Here is a 16,900-nt window from a genome sequence, read left to right as displayed (position 1 = left end):
GCTTTAAAAGCTGGCGGTTAGTCAAGTGGCTCTCTGTGCTTTGTTGATGGTAAGGTTTTTGCTTCTTGTAAATACATTTGGTGTGGATATTTGGATATCTACGATTTCTTGGGTGTGCGAGTCATTATATGATATTGGAAATTGGACGGCATTGGTCTTTTTCATGTGGTATGCGTCACAACGTCAACAGGAAGTGAACGAGTTGTCCACTACCAGATATCTACGGTATCTTCATCAAGGGCGAGTGTTGAAATAAAATGAGCGTTAAAGATGCGGCAAGTATTTCGTAAGCGAGTAATTCCAAAAAGCCTCTGTAGATATTTATTTCATTAAAATTTGCGTCGTATTATATTTAACTGATAAACTTGTTCTGTAAAAGGGTTTAATTCAATTGTGCATTGTTATAGTACGTCTAACGTACTGTTGTAACTACTTAACTTATGATATTCTGAATAAATTAAAATTGGTCGTTTCGTCTCAATTATTTTAATTATAATTAAAATTTTATACCGGGCGGGATAGAAATGGGTTAATATTTTTAACAAATAACTCTAAATTGCGGAGATATATCTTTAAGGGTTATCACGAGAAATTAATACCACTAGGGACAATTCTACCGAGGAGAGGTATATTTTGGCTTGCCAACTTGTTTTACTCTGATACCATTTGAAATGTTCACGGCGTGAACAAATTCACTAAAAATAATTCACAGTAGTAATTTATCGGGATGTTCTTTTCATATTAGCCTCACTAAATTTAAATATTCTGGAAATTATTCTTAGATAGATCTAGACTTAAATATCATGTGGTGAAATAATATCGGAGAAAATAGTCGTTAAATATCTTATCTAGAGGCGTTCATTCAAATATATTCTAGTGCATAGTTTCTATGCGAAATTTTAATTTTCTATGAGAAATTTATTTTTCTAGAGTTTTAGGATCTTTTGTGAGCAGATTATGTTCTTAGACCGTGAGTGAACGAAAAGTTCCCATCTCTGCTTAGGCGTTGTTGGTTTTCCAGTGAAACAGTTGGATTGACAGCGGCTAGTTTGTAGATTTGGCGATAGAGTTCGCTGAGAACTTAGTTTCAAGGTTTTAGATTCAAAATGAATTGAGTTGAACCGAACGAGCCTGGTTTTTCGTCTACTTCACCGTTGCCTACGTTATTATATAAGGCCCGTGCACTATAAATTCTTCAATCTTGTTCTGGAATTTTCTGGTTCTCTCGTATCTTAACACCGTTGCCTAGGCAACGGCAAGTTTTCAAAAATCAAGATCAACAACAAAAATGGCGATGCAAACGGTTGCATTATAACGAATTTGGAATGTAACTTACTATTTTATTTAAAATCTTTTTTTAAGAAATTTAATTATCGTAATTTTAAGAAAAAGGATGGTTTAGAGAGCCACCTCTCGTGAATTAGGAGTAAAACCATTTGGCCGTGCCGTTAGGAGGCTTGCACGGGCCTTTATAATAACGTAGGCAACGACCACACAAATAGTATGCATAACAGACTCTAAGGCGAGGGGCGGGTCACTTCCATTTTGGGTGCGTCTTAATCATAGTAAAATGATTAAATCAGGGTAATCAAGATTAAAAAATCTAATCAAGATTAAAAAATCTAATCACGATTAAAAAATCTAATCACGATTTAAACGAGATTTAATCATTCTAATCATGATCTAATATTTTTAATCAGGATTTAATCATTTAAACGATATTTAATCATTCTAATCATGATCTAATCTTTTTAATTAGATTTAATCATTCTAATCATGATCTAATATTTTTAATCAGGATTTAATCATTTAAACGATATTTAATCATTCTAATCATGATCTAATCTTTTTAATTATATTTAATCATTTTAATCACGATTTAATCAATATAATCGGTCGAATAGAGAATTTATCATTAAAATCAAAACTAAAGTACGATTTAATCATACTAATCACGATTTAATTTTTTTAATCAGGATTTAATCATTTTAAACAGATGTAATCAGATTTAATCATTTAATCATGATTAAATCAGATTTAATCATTTAATCATGATTAAATCAGATTTAATCATTTAATCATGATTAAATCAGATTTAAACATTCTAATCATGATTAAACGTGATTTAATCAACTTAATCTTGATTAAATTGAATTTAATCAATTTAATCACGATTAAATCGGATTTAATCTTTTGAGGGGTGCGTCGTTAATCAAGGAAGTTACCTGCCCTTCGCTCTAAGGGAGTTTTTGCTTTGGTCACTACACTGTGGTTCTGAAAAAAATAAATATTTCACTTATTTTTATCCTTTATTTTATTTCACTAATTATTTTTTGTTTCCCTATTTTAGTTACGTTTCGTAGGACTTACAAAGTTTTTAATTTGTGTCTGTTAATCAAAATTAACTCGATTAAAGTTAAAATATCTTAACGAACTTTGCTTAAGCTTTTTCAAAAAAACCGCCGATAAAAATTCCGCCAAAATAAAGGTTTAAAAATAGCGTTCAAAAATACCGTTAGACAAGCCCAATTGTCAGCGCCACGTCGCGACACTAGCGCCATTTCCTCGCGTCGAGCGTAGAGGCTACTCAGTCCGTCCGGGGCCAATTTTGGTAGTCCCAGTTCGTATTAGGGCCCGTAAGAGGCCGAGATCTAATCAAGGGAAGGAGAAGGACCCTAGGCTCCCTGGCCCCTCCAATACAAAACCAGCGCCTAAGGTTCGCCTAACGAACTATAATGGGAAACCCTGATTGACTTTTAGCCTTTTTTTCTTACTTATCTTCTCCTGTCTTGGCCCTTGTCCCTTTTTTTAAGGTCGGGCGCTTCATCGATGGCGCCAGAATTATACTCTGACCACCGAGCGTGGCGCTGAACTCCTACACATTATAGTACAGTTTATAGGGGGAAAATCCTTGCTCGCGGAATTTCGACGAATGTGTTGGCCGTAGTAGCGCGAACAGCGCGTGATCAAAGTTGGCCGTGCTCTGACAAAGGGAGAAATTTTAATTTTCGTAAAATTTATTATTTTGGTTGATACCACTAGCCTTTAAACACGCTAACGCAGTGTTGTGAACAAATTTCATTGGACGAGCCTTTACGCTGCAGGTTTTACGGAAAGGGGTAAGACAATTTACTAATTTTCCCCTTCCGACGGCCGCAGCCGCTAAAGCGTCTAGCCAATGGAAAATGTACACAAGAAAATGCACGACATTTGACGGGTTGCGTTCTCCTTGTGTGGGGGTTCTGTGTTTGTTGCTCCTAGCTGCCAAGGTTAGAGTGATCTTAAAGCAAGTGTCGGCTAACTCGGCTCCATCATTGCCACCTGTATTATGAAAAGGTCCCTGTTATTAGAGGGGAATAAGTGACTTTACTGGAGAGCGTGGTGCCATCTATTAATGGCAAAATTAAAAATAGTCAAATTATAAAGTCGTCAGAGAGCCATTGTAGAGTATTTTAGTTAGACAACTTATACTCTATTTAGTGGACTTTAACCTAAATTATATATCACATATATAATATATTGTTTATTATTGCTGTAATTTATGTTATTGACCAATTTACAAACGATCCAATCAACGTGAGGGGTACCTATAAGTACCGCCTTCTGGATTTCGACGCTAGCGACATCTATTGAAAAAAAGAGTTAATACACGTACAGCCGACACTTGCTTTATATTAAAGGGAATATAACCTCAGGTATTTGGTGTGGAACACCAACGCTTGCAGCATTGGCCGCTCTTGCCTTTGGCATTAGAAATGTTTGGCGCCACTGTGCAGGGAAATTTGAAATATTGAAGGGGTCTTCCATAAAGATGGCTTTGCAGGTTATATTCCCTTTAAGGTATCTGCAAATTGGCTCCCTGGGTATAGAGGGCTTCATCGCTGCACATCTAGTAAGGCTGGAGGTTAAACTTCAAAGCTTTATTTTAGAATTAAATTTAATAATAAATTAAGTATTAAATTTATATTGAACTGAGGACTATGTTAATAATATTCAGCTGGTGATTAATTTCATATTGAGTTAAATATTAAAATATTATTACTGAGCAGGATATAAAGGGAGAGTATATAGATGAATTCATCAGTGTCTGTTCTAGTATTATGAAACACTCACGGTTAAATTTAAAGCGTAATTTTATAACTAAACTGATATTAAATGAAGAATTAAATTCAATTACATTGTATATTGAAATATTACTATGTTTATCTCGCCAAATATTAATTTCCCGAATGCAGATGGCGACTTAAGCGCCATACTATATTTGGCCTTTCGACAATTGTTTACAGGTCCATACGAACGTGCTCCAAGTTTCTATAGTTTGTGTTTTTTTTTTCTTAATTTTTTTCTTATTTAACCGCTAAATTGGAGGAATTGTATTTTGAATTTAAATATTTGATATCACTTCAATTTTAGCTCCGCGACGTTGCTGGGAAGATTGCATTCCAAGTGTAATATTTTGTTGTATTCTTAAAACGCGCGGAAGATGCTTTTAAGACTTTGTAGCTTTGAATAACTTTTGTCGAGTTGCTCGAAATGCCACGAAGATTGGAAATTAGGTACGGCTTAAAATGAAGCTAATGTGATCCGTTGCTACCGATTTTAAAAGGGGGAATATTCCATCGGGAGTTTGTTGTGTTCTCGAAACATAATCCTAGTCTGAATTATTTAAACTAATTATCTTAATGTATATTTGCTTATTAAATTCGGGAAAAGGATCGGAAACATCGCCTAATTCCAAATGCTTTTAACAATAGCAATCTTGACAATTTTAAAAAATGGTTTGCGTAGCTTTAAACATCAATCTTGACAATTTTGAACTTGGGTTTGGTATTTTGAACTTGGGTTCGATGGTATTTTGAACTTGGGTTCGATGGTATTTTGAACTTGGGTTCGATGGTATTTTGAACTTGGGTTCGATGGTATTTTGAACTTGGGTTCGATGGTATTTTGAACTTGGATTCGATGGTATTTTGAACTTGGGTTCGATGGTATTTTGAACTTGGATTCGATGGTATTTTGAACTTGGGTTCGATGGTATTTTGAACTTGGGTTCGATGGTATTTTGAAATTGGATTCGATGGTATTTTGAACTTGGATTCGATGGTATTTTGAACTTGGATTCGATGGTATTTTGAACTTGGATTCGATGGTATTTTGAACTTGGATTCGATGGTATTTTGAACTTGGATTCGATGGTATTTTGAACTTGGATTCGATGGTATTTTGAACTTGGATTCGATGGTATTTTGAACTTGGATTCGATGGTATTTTGAACTTGGATTCGATGGTATTTTGAACTTGGATTCGATGGTATTTTGAACTTGGATTCGATGGTATTTAGAACTTGGGTTCGATGGTATTTAGAACTTGGGGTCGATGGTATTTTGAACTTGGGTTCGATGGTATTCGGAACTCACCCAAACTTATGACTTAAAAGCTATATTCCCGAACCGCATTTTCAACTCTTAAACAACAATGCTCGCAATAATGCAATGTTAACCAAACCTTACCTAAGCCAGTGTGAATTGCCCGGTCTAAAATATCATTCTAACCGTGGTATTTTGGAGACATCTATCTGTAACCTTTAGCACGAACAAATGGAAAACTCGACGAACGTGATTTTTAACCCATATCGTCACATGTATACGATCAAAGAAACTAGATAGAGGAATAGAAATTTCATCCGTTGGTATTTTTGGGCTACTTCCGGTAATGTTGGGAACTAAGCGACCCTTATGCGGAAGTACGTCTTGCAAAATCAGTTGCTTTCGAACGTCGAGATAGTTTCTACGCCTCCTGCAAGCTACAGTGTATTTTCTTTGATGCAATTTAAATATTTTTCAATCAAGTGAAAGTTTTTTGTAAGGATATTCTACTGGCTAATGACAAACAGTGAAGTTGATTATATTGGATTTTAAATCGAAAAAATTGATTTGTTTTAAATTTGTTTTATTTGGATTCAATTTGGATTTTAATATATTCTATTAAATACTATTATTTATTACTATTATATTATATATATTATTTGGTGGTATGTTTCTTAAATTGAAATATATTTTATCTTGTTTGATTATTAACGTTTTATGTCACTTTTCTGAACAAATCGGTTAATAATTTTAGCGAATCGGTAATTTAAACTAAACATTAATTAATCAATTTAATTACTAATTGAAATCTAAATTTTATTTTAGATTTTTCTTAATATACATTACTAGAGAACCTACTAATGTACATTATTCATAAATAAATGATTTTTTGAAAACAATCATTTAAATCAAAGAATACTAATCAGCTAGGCTAATACCCTTGGCACCACCTTAGGCCCAAGTCATCGAGCGACTCTTAATGCCTTTAATTCAGTTTGCCAGTTTACAACGCGTTGGAGGGTGGTGGCAAGCCCTTCATTCCACGCGAGCCAACAGCTCCCTGCACTAACTATTACCGTTAACCTCAACTGATCAATTGATTTAACAAAACTGTTTTCAAGATATTAAAATATTTTAAGCTATTATAGCAACAAATTCACGAGCTTAAAATAAAGATTTTCAAAATCAGAAAAACGCTCGGATTTTAATTCTTTTCTAACTTCCGTATCCCATCTTTAAAGTTGATGACAAGTGGGAAGTGACTTAATGTACGTCATATCTCGTAAACAAAGTTTCATTAAACAGGGTTCGTACACGACCTGGAAAAGTCAGGGAATTTGGAAATGTTTCCAAATGGCCGTGGAATAGTCAGGGAATTTGGAAATGGTCCAAAAAGGAATTGAATTTTAAAATGACCCCAAAAATATCAGGAAAATAATTTTTTTAAATGTATTAAAAATAAATAATCAAGATTTTTCAAGATTTGAACTCTCGTTTATTCTACAAAAATGGTCAGGGAAAATTGGGAAATTTTGTCAGGGAAAAAATGGAAATGCCAGGGAATTTAGTTCCGGAAATTTTGTACGAACCCTGTTGAAGATAATACGTTTATTTCGAAAATTAAAATACGTTAATGTCATACTTATGAGTAATTACGTGACATTTGTAACAACCTATATAGAAAATTAACAGAAAGAACTGCTCCCGGAATGTTGACGGTGCCAACTGCTTGCGCGACCAGTATCAGAGAGTATTTACAAAACCCGAAGTCGAGAGACCCAGAGGTTAGCTATTATTAAGAATCCCGAGTTAGAACTCGCCTCGTCTATAGTATTGTGCATCTGCCAATAATAGTCTAGAAAAATAGCGCGCTAAGGCCTAGCGACGAAGCCTTGGCGGACGCAAAAATCGCGCGTTTCCCCCTCAATAGGTGAGAACCCCGGGCCCCCCGTATTGTCATTTTAGGCTCAGGGACAGAGCGGGGGTGTCATAAAAACGGGGGATAGGGACACCCCGATATCGACCGTTTGGGGCGATATATAGGTGGCGTTGGGAGCGTTTCTCTCCCGCCGTGACGGGGGGGGGGGGCGACTCGGAGTAGGGGGGGATAGCAGCTCCACGCGGGCCTCACAACTTAGCTGTCAGACGGTCTGATAGGTACCGTTTTCCAGGGTCTAGATTTCGCCAGAAACTGTTCTTGGTTTCTTTTAGCGCGTTCGTCTTGGCGCGAGACGCGAGGAACTCGAAACCCAGATTTTCCTTTTTTTTGTCGGGGTGAAATAAAAAGCTTCCTAGTTGGGGAACTAGGTGGAGCCAAGGTCGTATTTTGTTTTCTTGTCGTAAGAGTGCGTGAGTTAGTTGTTTGGTTCTGATTTCGCGTTTGAAGTCGGATTCGCGACCAACTTTCATCATTTGGTTTTACCTGACCAAGACGGCGATGGAGATGAACAACGGGGTTAACGGTGATAGGTAAGGCTCTTTTGACCCGGATACTAGTCGTTCTTTTGGTTTTACTTTGCCTTGGTTTATGGGTTTGAAACATTTATTTCGTTTTGGAGAGGCTTAGTTTTGTTGTGGGGATTTTTTTGGCTGTTGGTTTTTATGTCGATGGATTTTAGGGATGGTACGGAAGCTGAGAGAGAGATTCAGCACTTTTTGGCCAAGTGGGCCCCGTAAGTTTATTTTTGGGGCCCTTTTGAAACGTTTTTGGTGCCTTTTTTTCGCTCGGCTTTTTTTGATTTTCTAAAGCCAGGAAAGTAGTTTTTTAAACTTCTTTGAAACGTTATTGAGCTCATTTTCTAATGTGATTCAGTTTTAATTTTAAATTTCAATGCTTGTATTAAAGTTCAATTGACTTTTAAGGAATTTTAAAGTTAACCCTATACCGTTTTAGTAAATTAAAACAAAAATTGGACTTTTTGTTGGGATTTAGGGACATAATACCTAGCCCGCACTTTGACGTTACCACTGTAGATATTAAGTTTTATTTGCGTTAGTATCGTATACTTTCTACCAAGTTTTCACCATGCCAGGGCCCCCAGGGGTCTTATAATTCCTATAAAATCCTATATGTTAAAAAAATGTCCTATAACATCCTATATTTTTAGCAAAATTGCCATCAAGTCCTATAAAATCCTATAATTTGGATATTTTACCCATTTCAAATCCCGCCACTCAGTGAAATTGCTAGATTTAGCGATAGGACAAATTCCTATACCAAGTCATTCTAGTCTATACTTGTGTTATTGTTAACATGGTTAGCTACTAGTATATTTTTGTGATAAAATGGTTAAATAGTTTATCTTTTTTAAGTGAAAATCAAAGGTTTATTTCTCTAAATATAGATTTTGTTTTTAAATGCATAAAGTTAGTAAATTAAATAGCATATTTAGTCCTATTAAATCCTATAATTTTGTAAAAATAGTCCTTTAAAGTCCTATATTTTTAGAAATATAATCCTATTTTGCCTATAAAAAAATTGTAGATTTGAGTGGGGCCCTTCCATGCCCCTAGCGGAACTGGAAGTCCCGATTTTTCTACCAGGTCATTTAGGGAACAAATCTCGATTTGATGGTAGATAAAGTACCCTATTTTCTTGAAATCCGGGAAAAACATCGGCTCAAAATACTTTTATACTTTTGTTCATGAGCGTAAAAAACAAACTGAAAAATAATTAAAAATAAATAATTAATAAAATTGTCAAACATTTTGGTAAGATTTAATCTGATTCTTATTTTATCGCATTTTTTATAGTGAAATCCTAAATTTCTTTGACAGCACTCTTATTTGAATTTGAGCACCTTGAGTTTAGACAACTATCGTAAATATAATAGCAGCGGACTGAAATATTGTTTCATTTCATATTTATCAACCGCAAAATATTTACTCACAACTTAACACTCAGCATTATGGAATCTTATTTTTCAAAAAACACAAAACACTAAAATTGTTTCCTATTTACTTTTTAAGTAAGTATTGAAGCAATGTTAAATGGGATTAGAAAAAAATTAGTGTTAGAGTATTTGACTTTTGTTATAAACGTTTTTATGGGGAAGATGTTCGTATATAATCCTATTTTTTCAAGAATTTTACCTATAAATCCTTATATATTCTGTGTTAAGTTCCTCTAATGTAAACAAAAAATCGCTGGGTGCCCCGGCTTCGTCATCGTATCGCGTCCATTCGCTCTCGCGTCTTTAGATCGATTTACTCTAACTGATGACGTCACGCTAATAATTCTTCAAATATTTTCCATAATGACATACTTATTATCATATACTTACGGTGCATAGTAACGTAAAATTATTTTTTTTTAAATTTTCGCTTTAAAATTGAAAATAAGAATCGCAGGGCCCCAGAGGTCAAGTGAGTCAGAATTTATCGTTTATTCCCATTCGACCGAAAGAATTTTAAAATGTAGCCCTACTGGCGGGGTGATTTGGTATTTTATTTATAAGGTATGTACTATCGAAGATCCATGTTTTGGTTAGGTTAGAGTTGGTTAAGTTTACTATTTCAGTTTTGGTTCAGTTACTTTTCTTGACTAGGTGAAGATAAAAATATAATTCATGCTCATTCCAAAAGCCAATTTATATAGCAGCGTTCGGTCGAATGGGACACATAAAAGCGTTCGGTCGAATGGGACACATAAAAACCGCCTTCGGTCGAATGGTACTAAAGCGAATTTATATCCCGTTGTACCTAGTAACAGAGACCATACCACCGGAGGTCTATCATCATAGTGCCCTACGCCAGCGTCCCACAGCCCGGACAGGTGACAAATCCAGCATGGGTAGCAGAACCCTACTACTGATGGGCGCACCTTTGACGCGAGCCACTCAACCCAGCAGAAGGTGCAGCAACGGGTGGACCAATCCCCACTTCGCACACAGCAGTGGGATTAAGAGTGGATGCTGTAGCAACTCCAGCCGACACCCTACCTACGGAGGTAAAGAGTCATACCCTTTGGAAAGAGCTCCTAAAGGAGAACGACGAGCACACAGCAGCCCAAGTAACCCGGCACAGCTGGCACCGGAGATCCCGGTGTGACTCCAAAAGGCCGGGAAACAGGACCGCCGTGCCCTCATACGGAGGCCCGCCGCCCCACGGCAGGCTACCCAATCCCCCGAGGTGGCCAGTTTACACGGACACTCTCCGTTAGCCTGAGCCGAAGCTCAGTATCCAGCCCAAACAAGTCGGAGGGAGAGATAGGACCATTTGATCGAAGCTAACAGCTCCCAGTTTGCCACCGCCCTATTGGGTTACAAGAGCCGGACCCCGACGACCCGGTAAAGCCACCAGTTATTGCACACTCTGACCCATTTAGGGCCGGCTCCCAGAGGTTATATAAAATCCTATATTTTTAGCAAAATCCCCAAAAAGTCCTATAAAATCCTATATTTTTGATATTTTGTCCACTAGCTACTAGTATATATTTCTGATAAAATGGTTAAATAGTTTTCGTTTTTCAAGTGAAAATCATAGATTTATTTCACTAAATATAGATTTTGTTTTTAAACACAGAGTTAGTAAATGAAATTGCATATATAGTCCTATAAAATCCTATAATTTTTAAAATACAATACTATAAAGTCGTATATTTTTAGAAATGTACACCTATAAAGTCGTATATTTTTTGAAATGTACACCTATAAAGTCGTATATTTTTTGAAATGTACACCTATAAAGTCGTATATTTTTAGAAATGTACACCTATAAAGTCGTATATTTTTAGAAATGTACACCTATAAAGTCGTATATTTTTAGAAATGTACACCTATAAAGTCGTATATTTTTAGAAATGTACACCTATAAAGTCGTATATTTTTAGAAATGTACACCTATAAAGTCGTATATTTTTAGAAATGTACACCTATAAAGTCGTATATTTTTAGAAATGTACACCTATAAAGTCGTATATTTTTAGAAATGTACACCTATAAAGTCGTTTATTTTTAGAAATGTACACCTATAAAGTCGTATATTTTTAGAAATGTACACCTATAAAGTCGTATATTTTTAGAAATGTACACCTATAAAGTCGTATATTTTTAGAAATGTACACCTATAAAGTCGTATATTTTTAGAAATGTACACCTATAAAGTCCTATATTTTTAGAAATGTACACCTATAAAGTCGTATATTTTTAGAAATGTACACCTATAAAGTCGTATATTTTTTGAAATGTACACCTATAAAGTCGTATATTTTTTGAAATGTACACCTATAAAGTCTTATATTTTTAGAAATGTACACCTATAAAGTCCTATATTTTTAGAAATGTACACCTGTTTTTCCCATAAATTTTTTAAAGATTCGAGTGGAAGCCCTGTAATCGTTATCAAACTTAATTTCTCAATTAAAATCGTAAAACAAAAGAGTTTTCATTCGGAATTTTGAAGTGGATGAAACGTAACAAATGCAGCTCTCGTAAGTGGGTTTCCAGTTAGATTTGAATCCTGTTCGCAGATTTGCCAAGACACAACAGGCTTACTATAAACCCCGCCCGATGTAAACAAACGCCACCTAGTGTCAGTAGCCACCACTATATCGCGAACTTTCGTAAGTTCAAACAAACTGAAGAGGGGGAGCTTCCCCGCATTCCTCGTCCCCCGCTGGAAGTCTTCCCCGTTGCGCTTTTCGTAACGAACAGTTAGTTGATCGCGGCTGAAAAGAGGGTGCCCCTTAAAGAGCGGCTTCGCAGTCACGCTAGCTTGTCATACACGCCAGCCAACACGCGTACAGCGGGACACGCGAAACTCTAATGAAAAGAGCCGCCTATCCCCCCTAGCTAATTTACGAGCGCAGTTGGCGAATTATTTAACGCCAGGGGGAGCTACGCGTTTGGTGGTCATCGGGGAATAACGTTCCGTTTATGATTGGTGTAAAATATCATCTCGTAATGCTGGTAATGAGTTGGGGGAATTACGCTATACGATAGAGACGATTTTAAAGGGTTGCCGAAATTGTTTGTATTGATTATCCATCGATTTTAACGCGATTTGGGGGAGTTATCTTTATCGGATATCCGTCGTTGACGGAAACGCCCAAGAATTAAAATCTATTCTGACGGAGTGTTGAACAATAGCTCAATTAATTTAAATGGAAATCCATTACTGACGCGATAAAATTTATTTTAATTGACCAAATGGTTGGTATAGTTTGCGTGGACGAAACTAGCGAAAATAATTTTATTTGTAAATTTGGTGACAGCATTATGACAGGGCTCTTACAGTACCTGGTAAACCGGGAAATTTCAAAGTGGGTTTAAGAGTCACGACATATTACTAAATAAAATAACAGGGAAGAGTTGGGGAATTTTAATAACAAACGATCCAGGGAAGAGTCGGGGAATTTTAATAACAAACTATCCAGGGAAGAGTAGGGGGATTTTAATAACAAACTATCCAGGGAAGAGTAGGGGGATTTTAATAACAAACTATCCAGGGAAGAGTAGGGGGATTTTAATAACAAACTATCCAGGGAAGAGTAGGGGGATTTTAATAACAAACTATCCAGGGAAGAGTAGGGGGATTTTAATAACAAACTATCCAGGGAAGAGTAGGGGGATTTTAATAACAAACTATCCAGGGAAGAGTAGGGGGATTTTAATAACAAACTATCCAGGGAAGAGTAGGGGGATTTTAATAACAAACTATCCAGGGAAGAGTAGGGGGATTTTAATAACAAACTATCCAGGGAAGAGTAGGGGGATTTTAATAACAAACTATCCAGGGAAGAGTAGGGGGATTTTAATAACAAACTATCCAGGGAAGAGTCGGGGAATTTTAATAACAAACTATCCAGGGAAGAGTAGGGGGATTTTAATAACAAACGATCCAGGGAAGAGTTGGGGAATTTTAATAACAAACAGGGTTGCCACGGTACCTGGAAAACCTGGAATTCCTGGAAAAGTCAGGGAATTTGAATATGGGTATAAAAATCAGGGAAAAGTCAGGGAATTTTACAAATTAGTCTAAAAGTCAGGGAAATGTCAGGGAATTTAATTTCGGTTGCAAATAGAAAACTTTTACTAAAATATAGGTTACAAAATACAAAACCTTGTCACAAAATAAGTCGGGGAAAATCTCCGGAGATGGTCACGAAAAACCTGGAAAAGTCAGGGAATTTGATTGTGAAAAAATTGTGGCAATCCTGAACAAACGATCCAGGGCAGAGTCGGGGAATTTTAATAACAAGCAATCCTGTGAAGAGTCGGGGAATTTGTATTTAAAAAAAATCCAGGGAAAATTCGGGGAATTTTAATAGTTTGAAATCCCTTTAAATGACTATGGAAAACCTGGAAAAGTCAGGGAATTTGAATCTGAGAAAACAATGACAACACTGTATAGACAAAACCCTGAACATTTACTTAATCGTAGACATATAGTATGTATTTCTGACGAAGCGTAGCTTCGGATTTCCCTAAGTTTTCGTGGAATTCCTCAGTGGAGAGATACATAAATAATTTATAAGATATTAACGCACCATTTAAAGCTCTCACTTTGAATACTCCGCGCTCCATTGAACGGATTTAATTGAATAAGAGACAATTTTCTACTCAAGTCTTTGTCACCCTTTATATCCGGTGCCACGAAGACATTTGCCAAGGCACCTTACACCTACGCTAGTTTAACAGGACTTCGATTAAACTGCTTTATAAATTGCTCGAAATTACATGTCCCCTTAAACCGAAATCAAATTCCAGCCGGGGATTACCTTCAGTCTATATCCACCTCTATCGCCGATTTCAAGAAGGTATTCAGCTGAACGGAGAATATGTGGGCAGCCTCGTGATACCCGGGATAAAAACCACGCCCCCTTCTTTCCTTTCCTAATCCTTCTCTTTTTTTGCCACGCCCCCTCCGCATTCTCGCGATTTATTTCCCCCTTTTATCACACTCCTCGTTCTTTCCTCACAGTGTCTACCCCCTTTTCTGCCACGCCCCTCCACCATTCCTAGCTTAAAATTCCCCTTTTTCTGCCACGCCCCTCCGCCATTCCTAGCTTAATATTCACCTTTTTCTGCCACGCCCCTCCGCCATTCCTAGCTTAATATTCACCTTTTTCTGCCACGCCCCTCCGCCATTCCTAGCTTAATATTCACCTTTTTCTGCCACGCCCCTCCGCCATTCCTAGCTTAATATTCACCTTTTTCTGCCACGCCCCTCCGCCATTCCTAGCTTAATATTCCCCATTTTCTGCCACGCACCTCCGCCATTCCTAGCTTAATATTTGCCCACCTTTTCTGGCGATAAGCGTGGTAGGTGGGGAATATCTCCCGGGCATCATGAAAACAAAGGCTGCAAATTCTCCGTTAACACGAACGCATCCTTGTCAATTTATTCGGTTGAAATAACGAAACACACGTTTAAGCATTTGCTAGCTTTTTTATTGATTCTTATTTTCCGGTTGAAATAAAGTGCAGAGGGTCACTTAGCCTCGAGGCGAAGAAAAAGATGAATCGAGGTTTTGAAAATAGATGCGTTTCTCCGTGTGTCTTTTGTTGGCAGATCTCTGGACGCGGGCCAAACTGCGCCTGTACCGGACGCCGGGGTAAATGTTACGTAAAGGGATTATCTATTAGCCAGAGAAACGTTCGGATTAACTTGTCTCTGGCGTAGAAGCCCGGCATACGGGGTACGGTTTGTATTAGGCGGGTATTAGTCCCGTGTCGAGCGGAATATGGTCGTCTAGATGCCTTTAATAGTACTGTTGGGACGCTGTGGCTATTGATTTTGGAATTTGATTCTGCTGATATGTCGAATTTTCTAACGTGGCTATATTTATATCTGGTTATTTCTAGTTAGTACTTTTTATATGGGTTCGGTAGCTCTGTTTGGGGTTCTGTGGGCTTATTTGTTTAATATCTTCTTGGTTTATTTTTACGTTATTTTTCGTGATAATAGTTAACTAGGTTAATATTTATATTAATTAATTTTAAGATTTGGGTATATATTGGATTAATATTACTAATAGCAATCGTAAGAATTGTATAAAGATGGTATTAATGTTTCTTCTAGATAATCATCAGAATTGGGTGATCATTGGATTTATATTTCTATTAGATAATCATAAGAATTGAGTTAATAGTGGACTAATATTTCTACTAGATAATCTAAAGAATTGGGTGAACATTGGATTAATATTTCTACTAGGTAATGGTAAGAATTGGGCGAATATTGTACTAATATTTCTACTAGATAATCGTAAGAATTGGGTAAATATTGGACTAATATGTCTGCTACTTAATCGTAGCGAGGGTGTGTGGCAATGCTTGAATGGGGCTCCATCTCGAGAATTGAGTGAACATTGGATTAATGTTTCTTCTAGATAATCATAAGAATTGGGTGAACATTGGATTAATTTTTCTTCTAGATAATCATAAGAATTGGGTGAACATTGTAATAATGTTTCTTCTAGATAATCATAAGAATTGGGTGAACATTGGATTAATTTTTCTTCTAGATAATCATAAGAATTGGGTTAACATTGGATTAATATTTCTATTAGATAATCATAAGAATTGAGTTAATAGTGGACTAATATTTCTACTAGATAATCATAAGAATTGAGTTAATAGTGGACTAACATTTCTACTAGATAATCATAAGAATTGAGTTAATAGTGGACTAATATTTCTACTAGATAATCATAAGATTTGAGTTAATAGTGGACTAAAATTTCTACTAGATAATCATAGGAATTGGGTGGACATTTGATTAATATTCCTACTAGATAATCATAGGAATTGAGTTAATAGTGGACTAATATTTCTACTAGATAATCATAAGAATTGGGCGTATATTGGACTAATAATTCTTCTATATAATCATAAGAAAATGTTGAATATTGGATTAATATTTCTACTAGATAATCATAAGAAAATGTTGAATATTGGATTAATATTTCTACTAGATAATCATAAGAATTGAGTTAATAGTGGACTAATATTTCTACTAGATAATCGTAAGAATTGGGTGAACATTGGATTAATATTTCTACTAGATAATCGTAAGAATTAAGTTAATAGTGGACTAATATTTCTACTGGATAATCTAAAGAATTGGGTGAACATTGGATTAATATTTCTACTAGGTAATGGTAAGAATTGGGCGAATATTGTACTAATATTTCTACTAGATAATCGTAAGAATTGGGTAAATATTGGACTAATATGTCTGCTACTTAATCGTAGCGAGGGTGTGTGGCAATGCTTGAATGGGGCTCCATCTCGAGACCATAAATGTGTAGGCGTTACCCATAATTTACAACAGGTAATAAAGAAACTGCGGGTGCACGCGCACCTCGCCTAGGTAGCCGTTACTATCTGGCAGTTTAGCCGTCAAAGAGCCCGCGAAGGTACCCTTAAAATAAACAATTTCTTTTAGAAGAACATCGCCATAAACAAAAGTTAAGAGCGTCTACTAAGGCTTAGTATAGTACTTTCCTACCATAGACGCTAAGCCTTGGCCATGATATAGCGCGCTCCCAGTTGGCCATTACGCAACCCTGAAAATAGAAATAAGAAAAA

General features: G+C 36.2%; 1 protein-coding gene across 2 annotated transcripts in view; it reads left to right on the top strand.

Annotated features, from left to right (window-relative positions):
* The window catches only part of siz (Brefeldin-resistant Arf-GEF family protein schizo), a 316,897-nt gene that overhangs the window by 92,920 nt on the left and 207,077 nt on the right, over positions 1-16,900 (top strand). The window contains exon 1 of one of the 2 annotated variants that reach the window (XM_090176251.1): positions 7,789-7,835. The exons of the other annotated variant lie outside the window; for it this stretch is intronic. Within the exon in view, the coding sequence (XP_090032377.1) occupies positions 7,804-7,835 (32 nt within the window). The 5' untranslated portion in view covers positions 7,789-7,803. Of the gene's footprint in view, positions 1-7,788; positions 7,836-16,900 lie in introns of those variants that run through there. 2 annotated transcript variants of the gene reach the window in all.

The sequence above is a fragment of the Leiobunum rupestre genome, chromosome 1, assembly GCF_980474605.1.
Source record: "Leiobunum rupestre chromosome 1, qqLeiRupe1.1.hap1, whole genome shotgun sequence".
Lineage (NCBI taxonomy): Eukaryota > Metazoa > Arthropoda > Arachnida > Opiliones > Sclerosomatidae > Leiobunum > Leiobunum rupestre.
Note: the sequence above shows the minus strand (reverse complement) of the source record. Positions and strands in the feature narration are given on the sequence as shown.